This window comes from Nomascus leucogenys, chromosome 3, assembly GCF_006542625.1.
Source record: "Nomascus leucogenys isolate Asia chromosome 3, Asia_NLE_v1, whole genome shotgun sequence".
NCBI classification, from domain to species: domain Eukaryota; kingdom Metazoa; phylum Chordata; class Mammalia; order Primates; family Hylobatidae; genus Nomascus; species Nomascus leucogenys.
Window position 1 is genome coordinate 96,026,684 of NC_044383.1, and position 15,524 is coordinate 96,042,207.

The following is a 15,524-nucleotide window of genomic DNA, read 5'->3' on the forward strand; positions in this document are numbered from 1 at the left end:
TAGCAAAAAATTCCAATTTAAAATTTTAAGTAGAGTTACTCCTATTGTCAGATTTAGAATAATTAGTGAATTTGGAAAAGAAAATAAAAAGGCTTTTAAGTTTGCAGCATATGAGAGATAGCATCTATTTCTATATTCCAGTGGGAGAAGGCAATTTGTGGAAAGCTGTAAAATCTATGATTAATGTTAGAATTTAATGTGAAAGAAACATTACAGATCACTGTTCTTCCTCCAGGAGCCCGGCTAATTTCCTGCCTTGGTCCAGGTCTCAGTCAAACATCCCCTCTTTGGAGATGTCTTCGCTGGGCATCCCAACACTTCAGTATCCCTACTCCAATCACTGTCTGCCCCATTACCGTGTTGTATTTTTTTTCCATTTGTTCCCTTGGCTTTTTTTTTTTTTTTTTTTTTTTTTTTGCCTTCTGCCCTCTATTGAAATGTGAGCACCACAAGGACGGGGACTTCATGCGTCTTGTTCTCATCTGTATTGCTGGTGCCTAGAATAAAGTCTAATACAAAGTAGGTATTCAAGTATTTGTTGAATGAATTAATAAATTCACTTTGTCCAGCCTTAAATAGGTTGAATAACAAGCCACTTTAGTAGACTGAACCAATATTTCTCCAGCTTCAGTTTGTAAGTTGACTGAGATATTTTAAATTTTTAATTTTCATTTTGAAGGTAATATACTAAAAATATAACTTCACTCTAGATTGTCTGGATAACCATTTGGATGGCACGCAATTTCAGTGCTGGTGTTTTTGTTGTTTTTTGGAATCTCTTGGGCACCATGTTGAATTATTTTATTTGTTTACAGGCTGAGAAAGAAGAGAGGCAGATTTATTAGGTAAATACTGTGTTCTCATCTAGCACAAACTCAACATTGCCATGTACGGAGAAGTAATTTCCTTGCTATTTAAATAGTTTCAAGCATGGAAAATGTTGAGAATCTTCCCAATTTATGTAAAAAGTTAAAAAAGAAATGATAGCAAACTCTGACAAATAGAGCACATCTCCCCCCCGCCCCACTATAAACCAGTCACACCTAAGAATGTAGGGAAAAAGTCCTAAATAAACAAACAAAAGTAAAAAAAACATGTTATAAGAATAATGAAACTAGGCACAGTGGCTCATGCCTGTAATCGCAGCACTTTGGGAGGCCAAGGCCGGAGGATCACTTAAGGCCAGGAGTTAGAGACCATCCTGGACATCATACTGAGACCCCTGTCTCTGCCAGAAAAAAAAAAAATCACAACCACTATTTGACATTCTAGAATTGCTTACCTACATAATTAGTCAAGAAAGGAAATAAATACAAGTATTGGAAAAAGAGGGGTTTAAACTATACTTCTTTTCAAATTATATGATTAGCTCTCTGGAAAACCCAAGAGAATCAACCGAAAGTCCAACTGAAACGAAGTAAGGTTTATTTCAGAAATACAAGAATTGTTTAATGTTGGAAAATACATTAGTATAACTGATCAAATCAATAGGTCAAAGGATTAAAAACTCAATGATTATCGGTCAAAGGATTAAAAACTTGATTATCTTGAAAGATGCTGGCAATACATTTGATAGTTTTCATTCTTTTTTCTTTTTCTTTCTTTCTTTTTTTTTTTTTTGAGACAGGTTGGAGTGTGGTGATGTGATCATAGCTTACTGCAGCCTCAACCTCCTGGGCTTAAGTGATCCTCCCAGCTCAGCCTCCTGAGTAGCTGCGTCTACAGGTGTTGACCACCACACCCAACTAATTTTTTTTTTTTTGGTAGAAATAATGTCTCCCTTTGTTGCCAGGCTGATCTTGAGCTCCTAGCCTCAAGAGATCTTCCCACTTTGGCTTCACAGAGCATTGGGATTACAGGTATGAGCCACTGACCTTGACTGCATTTGGCAATTTTCAATATCGATTCCAGATAAAAATACTTAATAACCTGATGGAGAAATATTGACAAGAACCCCTTTAAAGATGCTCAGTATCATAACCACTATTTGACATTCTAGAATTGCTCACCTACATAATTAGTCAAGAAAGGAAATAAATATAAGTATTGGAAAAAGAGGGGTTTAAATTGTACTTCTTTTCAAATTATATGATTAGCTCTCTGGAAAACCCAAGAGAATCTACTGAAAGTCCATCAGAACTAGAAGCCCACATCGCCAAGTCAATCCTAAGCCAAAAGAACAAAGCTGGAGGCATCACGCTACCTGACTTCAAACTATACTACAAGGCTACAGTAACCAAAACAGCATGGTACTGGTACCACATATAGACCAAGGGAGCAGAACAGAGACCTCAGAAATAATGCCACATATCTACAACTATCTGATCTTTGACAAACCTGACAAAAACAAGAAATGGGGAAAGGATTCCCTATTTAATAAATGGTGCTGGGAAAACTGGCTAGCCATATGTAAAAAGCTGAAACAGGATCCCTTCCTTACACCTTATACAAAAATTAATTCACGATGGATTAAAGACTTACATGTTAGACCTAAAACCATAAAAACCCTAGAAGAAAGCCTAGGCAATACCATTCAGGACATAGGCATGGGCAAGGACTTCATGTCTAAAACACCAAAAGCAATGGCAACAAAAGCCAAAATGGACAAATGGGATCTAATTAAACTAAAGAGCTTCTGCACAGCAAAAGAAACTACCATCAGAGTAAACAGGCAACCTACAAAATGGGAGAAAATTTTTGCAACCTACTCCTCTGACAAAGGGCTAATATCCAGAATCTACAATGAACTCAAACAAATTTACAAGAAAACAACAAACAACCCCATCAAAAAGTGGGCAAAGGACATGAACAGACACTTCTCAAAAGAAGACATTTATGCAGCCAAAAAAACCATGCAAAAATGCTCATCATCACTGGCCATCAGAGAAATGCAAATCAAAACCACAATGAGATACTACCTCACACCGGTTAGAATGGCCATCATTAAAAAGTCAGGAAACAACAGGTGCTGGAGAGGATGTGGAGAAATAGGAACACTTTTACACTGTTGGTGGGATTGTAAACTAGTTCAACCATTGTGGTCAGTGTGGCGATTCCTCAGGGATCTAGAACTAGAAATATCATTTGACCCAGCCATCCCATTACTGGGTAGGTACCCAAAGGACTATAAATCATGCTGCTATAAAGACACATGCACACGTAGATTTATTGCGGCACTATTCACAATAGCAAAGACTTGGAACCAACCCAAATGTCCAACAACGATAGAATGGATTAAGAAAATGTGGCACATATACACCATGGAATACTATGCAGCCATAAAAAATGATGAGTTCATGTCCTTTGTAGGGACATGGATGAAACTGGAAACCATCATTCTCAGTAAACTATCGAAAGGACAAAAACCAAACACCACATGTTCTCACTCATAGGTGGGAATTGAACAATGAGAACTCATGGACATAGGAGGGGGAACATCACACTCCGGGGACTGTTGTGGGGTGGGGGGAGCGGGGAGGGACAGCATTAGGAGATATACCTAATGCTAAATGACCAGTTAATGGGTGCAGCAAACCAACATTGCACATGGATACATATGTAACAAACCTGCACATTGTGCACATGTACCCTAAAACCTAAAGTATAATTAAAAAAAGAACTAGAAAGTAAGTGTAATAAGCTAGATAGTTTTAAATAAATATATGAAAATCAAATAGCTTTCCAACATACTGTTAATAACTACTTACAAAATATTATAAAAAGATCCCATTCACTAGTAATAAAATGACAAAATATCTGGAAATAAGCTTATTAAGAAAACTGTAGACAATACATGAAGAACGCTACCAAATATTATGGAAAAACAAAACTAGACTAAAAAATAGAGATTTCATGTCTGCATGAGAAGATCTAATAGTAAATATGAGAATTCTTACCAAATTATTATATAATATTAATACAATCCTCCCATTGGGATTTGTTGTAGAACTTGACAAAAATTCTACAAGCATCCTGACATCTAGTACAGTTCCTGGCAAACAATAAGCACCCATTACATGGAACAAATGAAGAAATAATCAGGAAACAATTTAAAGCAAAATGTTTTGAGGGAGGAGTTATATTACCACAAGAGTCAAAATGTATCATAAAGCTTTGATAATTACATTATGTATTAAAAGTTGTACTATAAATATCAATAGAATAGAAATTCCAGAGGTTTATACATACCCACACAAACTTAATATTAGGATAAAGTTGGCATTTCAAACCTCCAGTAAAATTATGGATAATTTAGTAATTGTTATTTGTAACAATGGCTCAGCATTTGGGAAAAATAATGAATTTAGAGATATATCTAATACAAAATTTATTACAATAATTACATCTTAATTAGAAAGAAGTATTATTTTAAAATGAGTGAATGTAATTTTGCATATACAATTAACCATTACAAACATGAATAGAAAAAAAGAGAGGAGCAAAGAACAAGAATGGTTCTTGTTCTAAGTATGAGTGAGTTTTCCTTCTATCTGCTTTTTCTGATTTTCTGTGCTCACTTGAGAGGAAAGAAGAGCACATTTATTTGAATCCCAATCACTTGCTGGCTGTCAGCTCTTAAATAATCCCTCTGAGTTTCTTCAACCACTAGAATTGGCCATAAGAACATCTACCGTGCAAACTTGTCATGAGGATTAAATAGGATAACACATGCAATGCAGTTAGCATAGCTCCAGCCTGTAGTAAATGCATCATGAATAGCTATTATTACTTTTGTCATCAGAAAAACATAATTAGGAAAAAGATATTTGGAATGGAGGCACTGATGGCCACACAGTGCACTGCCATAGCTTCTGGCACTCTGAACAGTGGTGACTGAATCTAGCTAAAATTGCTGAAGCTAATCCCAGATTTTGGATTTAGATTTTTGAAAGTGAGGAAGATCCCATGTTGTACATAGGAAATGTTGCCTTAAGGGCATTCCATTAAGAGGAGAGGTTTAGATTAAGCTATTTTCATGTGTTCTAATATGATTAGTTACAAGACTGCCAACTAGAGATACAAAGCCTGCAAAAACCAATCAATGAACATCAGAAGTAGTCATGAAATGAGAACTCTCATTTTTCTTGGAGAAAAACAGAAAAAAAAACCCTTTTTGTCTATTCTGCAATGTGATCAACAGTCAGTGAGACACAGGAAGAGGCAGAATGGTCAGGAGAAAGACCACCAGGACTTTGGAAATGAGGGATCAAGTCTCAGCTATGCCACCCGCTGGGTGGTTTCCAGGGAGCCATTCAACCTCCATGAACCTCAGTTCTCTCAACTATAAAATTAGAGGAGAAAGGTGTTAAGTGATCACTACTAAGGCTTCTTCTAGTTTCACTGCATTAAATTAATCTTTCCCAAATAGAAAGATTTAGTCACAATCAGGACTGCCATATAAGTCTAAAACAACAACAAGCTCCACAAGAGTCAGGTGGATTCTCTGTTGTTTTAATGACTGGTGTAGATAAAGGTGTAAATCCTGACCAAATAGTCTGCCCAGTAAGATAGACCCATTGGAGAAAGAAATCCAAATTTAGAGGCTCCTTCTGATTCATTTCCTTAGAGGTCTAGAATTGAAATTTTTTTTCTCTGCTTTTGAATTGGTTTATGTACATCCATTCTTCAATTATTTGTTGAGTCTATAACATGTAAAGTGCCAAGAATGCCAAGATGAGCTAAACAAAGTCCTTGCTTTCAAGTAGCCAGGCTTAATTTTTACCTAAACTTAAAACACACATTTAAAAAAAGATGTTTCACCTTGTTTTCTAGCTTGCAGTTCCCTGAGAAGCTTTTCTTTCACAACTTTAATTGCTGCTGTAGTGGCCTCAGCTATGGTATTCTCTACTAATGTTTCATGGGCTTTATCAAAACGTGGCTGAACAAGTTGGGCATAGTCGACTACCTGTAAAGAATATTTGAGAAAATCAACATAAGCATGAGTTATTGTGATTATTAAACACATTGTTCATCTATCTATGTATATCTATCTATATTTCTATCTCTATTCCAAAAATATTAATACTGCTTGAGGTATATTTGGAGTTATGTTCAGAATTCACCTATTTTTGAGTACTTGCTTTAATAGAAATTCAGCCATATTTTTCATGTAGGATATATGTCTATATATGTATTTATCATGTAGTATATATATTCAGATTATGTATATATTTTGACTTAACAGAAGTTAAAACATAGATATATATATTTTAAATCCATGTTATATGTATAACTTACATACAATAAAAGGCATACATCTTAAGTACACAGTTTGATGAGTTTTCACAAATATATATACATATATTAACCACAATCAAGATATAGAACATTTGCCGGGTGTGGTGGCTAACATTTGTAATCCCACTACTTTGGGAGGCTGAGGCAGGAGGATCCCTTGAGGTGAGGAGTTCAAGACCAGCCTGAACTTTTACATCACTCCCTAAATTCCCTTATGCTCCTTGTTGTCAATCCTTTCCTGCCTTATTCCTTCCCCAGCTTTCATTCCTGGCCCCTGGCAACTACTTTCTGCCTTCTGTAGCTATAAATTACTTTAGTGTTGCCTTTTCTAGAATTTCATATAAATGAAAACATACAGTATGTGATCTTTTTCAGGTTTTCCCTCCTTAGCAGAATGTTTTGGAGATTCATCAGTGTTATTGTGGGTATCCTTTTTATTGTTGAGTGGATTTCATTGCATGAATTTACTACAGTTTTTTATTCATTTATCTATTGATAGACATTTAGGTTGTGTTCTACATTTTGGTTATTATGAATAAAGCCGTGAGGAACATTTGTACACAAGTCTTTTTGTGGTTATGTGTTTCCACTTCTCTTGGGTAAATACCTAGGAGTGAAATTCCTGGGCCATATGGTAAGTGTGTATATAACTTTATAATAAACCATCAAACTGTTTCAAAAACAGTTGAACTATTTTACATCTCTACCAGAAAGATATGAAAGTTAGTTTCCTTGCATCCTCACCAACACTTGGTTTTGTGAAGCTTTTAAATTTTCTAGTGGGTGTGAAGAAGTATCTCATTGTAAATAAATTCACAGTTCCCTAATCACGAATACTTTTGAACTTCTTTATATATGCTTATTCACTTATATTTTTCTCTTTAAGCATATGTTCAGCTTTTGCCTAAAATTGTGTTAGAATAATTTCTATGTTCTGGATATAACCTGTCAGGTAGATAACAGATTTAATACAGAATATTGGGATCTTAAAAATAGGATTCTATGTGTCTTTAATTAATATTTACAGATCCCTATATTCCCATTCTGCTTTTCTTTTGGTAGGCTTACACTGTTTTATTCCATGCCAATAAATCTTCATCCACATCATCAGTTTTTAGTATGTGCATAGTATTGCATCAGATGAATATGTTACAACTTATTTAACTAAAATATCAATACATATATATGGTATACTATATATACATAATAGTATATACATATACACCATATACTATTCATACATATACATATACACCATATACTATATATACTATTCATACATATACATATACACCATATACTATATATACTATTCATATATATACATATACAAACATATACATATATATATATACTTGCTGATAAGAGCATAACCATTAGGCATAGGAATTGGAAATACATATGCAAGCCTAAAATCCATGCATATCCTTTGAACTGTCAATTCTGTTTTATGGATTTTTCTTTAAAAACTGTCAAAGATATGTTCATAATTTTGTTCATCATAGCCTAGTTTACAGTTGCAAAAATGTATACGCCAATATGTGTATTATATATTATATATATTTTATACATTATATATAATATACATATTATATTATATATTATATACATATACATTCCTATAAGAAAAAGAATCAGGAGTCTCCATATGTATACATACACATACATATACACATATGTATATACTATAGTCATATATATAGCATATATAGCTTATATACATTGTATAGTATACTATGTATATAATATATAATATATATTTTGTATAATAGTATACTATAGTATATTATACATTAATGTATAATATTAATATAATATATATTAATATAGTGTTAATATTATATTACTATTATAAACCAGAATACAATATATTAAATTGAATATTATATATTAATATATAATATATGCATAATATGCTATATATGTATATATGTGTATTATAGACATAAAATATATGTATATAATATATAATATGTGTATTATAGACATATAATGTATACATATATGATATATGATAATATGTATAAAATGTACATAATATATAACACACATATTATATATTATCTATATTTTGGTATATACATTTTTGGTACATAAACTAGGCTACAATGAACACAATTATCTACATATCTTTGATAGTTTCTTTAGAAAAATCCATAAAACAGAATTGGCAGTTCAAAGGAAATGCATGGACTTTAGGTTTGCATATGTATTTCCTATTGCTATGCCTAACGGTTATACTCTTACTAGCAGTCTATGAGAATGTACTTCTCCCATCCTAGGTACACATTGAAATTGGGTGTTTTTAGTAATCTTTTAACTGTTACAATGACAAGTCTCTGTTTTTGGCATCTATCAAGGAGGTGGTATCCTTTTGCTAACGTTTAATGGCTATTTGTATCTATTATTCTGTGAATTGCCTGTTTGATTTTTTTTTCCTATTGAAGCTTTATCTGCATATTGATTCATCTTTTTATATTTAAAAATGATAATTCCTTTATCTGACACATATTGTGATGTGATGTCCACAAATCTTTCCACACACCTCCCTTCAGAAGGTGGAGCCTAATTCTCCCCTTTAGTGTAACTAGAACTTAGTAGTGACTTGCTTTAAATAGAGTACGATGCAAGTGATAGTGGATGACTTTTAAGACTAAGTCATGAAAAACATTACAGCTTCCTCCTTGGTTAACTCTTTCTGAGGGTAGTCAGTTGCCAGGTCATGAGGACACATAAGCAGTCCTATGAAGAGATCTACATAGAAAGGAACTGAGGTCTCATTCATGTGATTGAGCCATCTTCCAGCCCCAGCCTAGTGTCAGATGAGTGCAGCCCCAGATGACATCTTACCTGTAACCTCATGAAAGCATTTAGGACAGAACCATGTAGCTAAGCCACTCCTGAATTCCTGACTCAGAGAGACTATGCAAAATCATAAATGCTTATTGTTGTTTCAAGCTGTTAGGGTAATTTTTTATGCAGTAATAGATGAGAAACACACACATGGCAAATATATACTCAGTATTTTCCTCTGTATGCTGTCAAAAGTTTTACTTTCCTTCTAATTTTTTCCTTTTTCCTTCTAATTTACACTTTAAATAATCTGAAATTACCTGGATAAAACTTTTTCTTCCCCAAATGAGGAACTAGTTAGGAATCTTAGACACACACATACACACTCAATTTCTTCTCCCACATCCCTCCATAAGCCCCCAAGAATTAGATAATACATTTTTAAAAAATAATATGCATTATTCATGTTATTATGCTTATAGAACAATTATTCACAATTACGTAGAACACGTTCATATTTCGGTTCCTGCAGGTTTTTTTTGTGTGGGGGTTGCTTAGTTTTCTATATACCTACCAATAATGAATTCCCAAACTCTTCTTCACAAGTATAAATTTTTGCTTGAAAATACATCAGGTGATCATCTCCCTGGAGCTATCTCTTCTGGAGCCCTCTGGACTCCTACCCCAAACTGGATTGGTTATTTTCTAGGCTTCTAGGCCTGCAGAACAGCTGACATCATGGGCTCTCCTTCCCCCACCATCTTGGGATTTCCTAACCCTCTTCCTTGTCAGGGATGCATGGATGCCCTTTTGCTTCCGGATCCCATGTCGCCATCTTGGTTTAGGCCCCCATTTTGATGCACCACATCCTCTAGTAGCTTCTGACAAAGAATACATGAGAGGCAATTTTTTGCGTGTGTGACTGAAAATGCCTTCATTCTATTATTAGACTTCGTTTGCCTGAATATAAAATTCTAGGCTATCAGCCACTCCCCCCAAAAATTGTCTTCTGGCTTCCAGAGTTGTGGGTTGAGAAGTTCCATGTTATTGGAATTTCCAGTTCTTTCCATGGGACCTAGTTTTCCTCTCCAGTCTTCTAGGCTCATTTTACAGAAGCTTCTGGATCTTTGCCCCCATTGTCTTATAATTTCAAAGTGATGTCCCTTCGTGTGGGTCTTTCTCCATCCATTTTACTGGGCATTTACTGTGTCATTTCTATCTGGAAGCATGTCCTTCAATCTGGGAAATTTTCTGCAGTTATTTCTTTGGTAATATTCTTTTCTCTGGTAGCTCCTACAAGAATTCCTATATGGATAATGAACACCCTAGACTGACCTTATAGTTTCTTTTCTTTTCTATTCTTTTTTCGATTTGTCAGTTTATACTAATTTCTAAAAGGTAACTTTAATTTCTATCTTTTAACTCTTCTATTAAATTTTTCATTTGTGTTGTATTTTCTTTTTTAATGTTCTTTCATCTTGCATATATTTTAATTTCAAAGGACCCTTTTTGTTTTCCAAATGTTCCCTTTTCTGTTTCTAGTATCCTGATCTAGTTTCTGGATTCAATAATTACTCTTATTTTCCAGAGCATGTTAATAATCGGAAGCTTCATTTGCATGAGTATTGTTTGTTTAGTGTTTAGGTGATCTGGCTTGGCAATTGTATTATGAAACTCGTAGTCATCAGAAGGCCAGAAAGTGACTTTTATCTGAAAATGTCTTTGTGTTATCTCATTTTTCAAGGACATTTTCACTTGCTATATACTTCTAGGATGGCTTTTCTTCTTGTAGTTGTTTAAAGCTCTTGTTTCATTGTTTTCTGATTGCCATTGCTTCTGATGACAAGTTGGCTGTCATTTGTATCAATGTTTTATTCTATTTAACATATCAATTTTTCTGTGGCTCCTTTAGGGGAGGGGTCTCCCACCCTCAGGCCACGGACCGGTAGGAACTGAGTGGCACTGCAGGAGGTGAGCAGTTGATGAGCATTACTGCCTGAACTCTGCTTCTTGTCAGAGCAGTGGCAACATTAGATTCTCATAGGAGCACGAACCCTATTGTGAACTGCACACGTGAGGGATCTGGTCTGTGTGCTCCTTATGAGAATCTAATGCCTGAGGATCTGAAGTGGAACAGTTTCATCCTGAAACCATCCTCCACCCCCACAACCCAGTCTGTGGAAAAACTGTCTTCCATAAAACCAGTCCATGGTGCCAAAAAGGTTGGGAACTGCTACTTTTGGGGTTTTCACCATTAAATATGATGTGTGTAGGTGTGGTTTTCCTTGTATTTATCCTGCTTGGGGCTTGCTGAGCTTCTTGGACCTATAAGTCAATCTATAATTTTTTTGGTTTTTGCTTGGTTTCTTAATTTCAGCAATGTTGACAATGATATCTTCAAGTATTTTTTTTTCTGTCCTGTTTCCACTATCATCTTCTTCTGAGACTCCACTTACTCACATTAGACCATCTGATTTGTCCCACAGGTCCCTGAAGCTCTATTCATTTCTTTCAATATTTTTTTCTCCCTCTGTTTTTCAGACTGGAAATGTTTTATTGATCTGTCTTCAAGTTCTTCCATAAATTCCAATCTGAAGTCAAGCTAATTCAGTAAAACGTTCAGTTTGGTTTTTATATTTTTAGTGCAGGATTTCCATTTGGTTCTGTTTTAAGTAGTTTTTTCATTTATCTTAAGAGATTCTCTATTCTCTTATAAAGACCTTAAGCATATTTATAATAGCCATTTTAAAGATTTTATCTGCTAAATCCAACATTTAGTCCATATCAGGGCCAGTTTCTATTGCCTCCTTTTTTCTTGATATGGGTAACGTTTTCCTGTTTCTTTGCATGTCTTGTAACGTTTCATTACATGTTGGACATTGTGGATGATACATTATTAGGGACTTTGAATTCTGTTATCTTCCTCTGAAGACTGTCAGTGTTGACTTTTGTTCTATCAGACAGTTCAGTTACAGTCATGTGTTGCTTAACGATAGGGATACATTCTGAGAAATGTGTCATAAGGTGATTTTGTTGTTGTGCAAACAGCATAGAGTGTACTTACACAAACTTAGAGGGTAGAGCTTACTAAACACCTAGGCTATATGGTATAGCCTATTGCTCCTAGGCTACAAACCTGTACAGCATGTTGCTGTACTGAATTTTGCAAGCAATTGTAACACAATGTTAAGGATTTGTATGTCTAAACATATCTAAATATAGAACAGGTACTGTGCAAATATGGCATAAACATTTTTTAAATGCTACAGCTGTATAGGGAACTTATCATGAATGAAACTTGCAAGACTAGAAGTTGATCTGGGTGAGACAGTGGGTGGTGAGTGAATAAGAAGGTCTAGGACATTATTGTATACTACTATAGACTTTATAAACAATGTACACTTAGGCTACACTAAATTTATTTAAAATTTGTTTCTTTGTTCAATAATAAATTAACCTTGTCTTATTATAGCTTTTTTACTTTATAAACTTCTAAAATTTCTAAACTTTTTGACTCTTCTGTAACAATTCTTAGCTTAAAACACAAACTCATTGTACAGATGTACAAGGATGATACAAAATAGGTTCTTTGTATCTTTATAAGCTTTTTTCCATTTTTCAATTTTTTTTTATTTTTTTTTTTTTGAGACAGAGTCTTACTCTGTCACCCAGGCTGGAGTGCAGTGGCACGATCTCGGCTCACTGCAAGCTCCGCCTCCCGGGTTCACACCATTCTTCTGCCTCAGCCTCTCCGAGTAGCTGGGACTACAGGTGCCCGCCACCACGCCTGGCTAATTTTTTGTATTTTTAGTAGAGACGGGGTTTCACCATGGTCTCGATCTCCTGACCTCGTGATCTGCCCGCCTCGGCTTCCCAAAGTGCTGGGATTACAAGCGTGAGCCACCGCGCCTGGCCGGAGCTGTCATCTCTTATGACAACAATGCCTTCTGGAATATCTCCTGAAGGACCTGCCTGAGGCTGTTTTACAGTTAACTTTTTCTACAAGTAGGAGTACATTCTAAAATAATGATTAAAAGTATAGTAAATACTAAACCACTAACATCATTGTTTTTTATTGTCATCAAGTATTACATAACTGTACATAATTGTATATGCTATGCTTTTATACATCTGGCAGCACAGTAGGTTTGTTTATAGCAGCATCACAAACACTTGAGTAACTTGTGCTATGATGTTACAATGGCTATGACTTCACTAGGCGATGAGAAATTTTCAGCTTCATTATAATCTTATGGGACCACTGTTGTATATGCAGCACATGACTGTATTGGTTTACCACATTGAACTTCTGTTTTTTGTTTTTTTTTTTTTTTGAGACGGAGTCTCGCTCTGTCGCCCAGGCTGGAGTGCAGTGGTGTAATCTCTGGTCACTGCAACCTCCACCTCCTGGGTTCAAACGATTCTCCTGCCTCAGTCTCCCAAATAGCTGGGATTACACACGTGCACCACCACACTGGCTAATTTTCGTATTTGTAGAGACAGGGTTTTACCATGTTGGCCAAACTGGTCTCAAACTCTTGGCTTCAAGTGAACTGCCCTCCTCAGCCTCCCAAAGTGCTGGGATTACAGGCCACTGCAACTGGCCTGAACTTCTATTTTATGCTTTATTAAATCCAACATTTGGAAAGCCCCCAAGTATTTCCCAATTTGATAGGGCTCAATCTCCAAATTCATTCCCCCAGATTTTATTGAGGAGTGGCTGTAGGCTCGGTAAGGGAGGGTGCAGGCCTTAATCTAGGTTGTGGTCCTTACACCCAAGGGATGGCCTTTACAGTGTGTCAGCTCAGTGTTCTGGTAATAAGCCCTCTCCTTTGAAACTGGGCCAGATGTCTCAAGTCCCTGCACTGCTCAACCTCCAGTATCTGTTCTGTTCACAACCTGTAGGAGCCATCCTTTGATAAGCTTTGTGAAGTCTCCTTTGAGAAGCTCTTGGCCACACACACTTGGGCCTTGCTCCCACCCTACTCACAAGCAGCTCCCTTCTCCCTGCTGCTCTGCTTCACAGTGCAGGCTGCTTCAGAACTGAGCTCAGTCTCCTCAGCTCCATGGAAGCACCATGCTCTGCTTGGCCTGTCAGGAAACTGTCCCCATCCATGCAGACAATTGAGGTAACCATGGAGCTCACCTCATGAGTTTCTCTTCCTGCAGGGATCACATGTTAGGAGGGTTAGTTCACTGTCATGGCTGGAATTTAAAGATTCTTAAAAAGATGGTCGCCATGTACTGTTCCATCAATAGTTTTTAAAACTTTCCATTCATACATGTTCTCACTAGAACAAAGGCTGTCATTCTTTTGATATGGGTGAAAATTTTCATCTTACTATTATTTTATGTTAGTTATCTCCTGATGAGGTTAGGCATCTTTCATAAGTTTTTTCCACTGACAACTCATCTTCTGTGGTTTTCTCTAGCTATCTGTTGTCTATTTTCCTAGCATTGCCTATCTTTATCCTTTTGATCTGTAGGCGCTCTAAGTATACAGTGCCAGAAACACGTTTTTAGTTATACTTGTTTCAAAGATCTCCCAGGCTACTGGGTTTCATTTAAAAAAACAGAGGCCTTGTATCAGAGAGAAATGTTTTATACTTTGATGAAATATAATTATCAATCTTAAAAAATTATTTTGGGGTATTTTCTAATTGCTGCATAACAAAGTACCTAAAAACTTAAGGACTTAAACAAAAATTATTATTTCAGTTTCTGAGGGTCAGAAATAATAATTTTTCATTATTTTATTTTATTTTATTTTACTTTTTTAGAGAAGAGGTCTCATCATTTTGCCCAGGCTGGCCTCAAACTCCTAGACTCAAGGGATCTTCCTGCCTCAGTCTCCCAAAGTGCTGGGGTTACAGGCGTGAGCCACCATGCCAGCTGATTTTTCATTATTTTAAATGGGAAATTTATAATGCATTATACCTTGACTCAAATTCTATAATGTAACTAAAACATAAGCAAAGGCCTATTACAGGTAACAGGCAATCATGTTTGGATGCAAAATGGTTAAAACATCATTATGTGATCACCAAACAATTAATATTATTGGTGATACACATTTGTTTTCCATGCAGTAAAATGGCCTTTCTTAGGGCCAGCAACATCTGAGACTCCGTTACTGACACATGAGGAAGTTTTCTAAACACTTACACTTGATTTTGACATTCTACTACTTGTATTTGAAATGTATCACACCATCTTTCCTGACTATTATAAATTTAAAATGTAGAATTTTCTTTTGGAGATGTAAATATAAACAGTATTTGAAAAATGTTTTTTTTTTTTTTGAGACAGAGTCTGGCTCTGTCACCCAGGCTGGAGTGCAGTGGCGCCATCTCGGCTCACTGCAAGCTCTGCCTCCCAGGTTCACGCCATTCTCCTGCCTCAGCCTCCCGAGTAGCTGGGACTACAGGCGCCCGTCACCATGCCCGGCTAATTTTTTTGTATTTTTGGTAGAGACGGGGTTTCACCATGTTAGC

At 35.8% G+C, this 15,524-nt stretch overlaps 1 protein-coding gene across 1 annotated transcript in view; it reads right to left on the reverse strand.

The window, feature by feature from the left end:
• AK9 (adenylate kinase 9) overlaps window positions 1–15,524 on the reverse strand; it is a 216,128-nt gene that overhangs the window by 136,084 nt on the left and 64,520 nt on the right. The window contains exon 13 of the mRNA XM_003255556.3: window positions 5,761–5,905. Coding sequence (XP_003255604.1) covers window positions 5,761–5,905 — 145 coding nt within the window. The remainder of the gene's footprint in view (window positions 1–5,760; window positions 5,906–15,524) is intronic.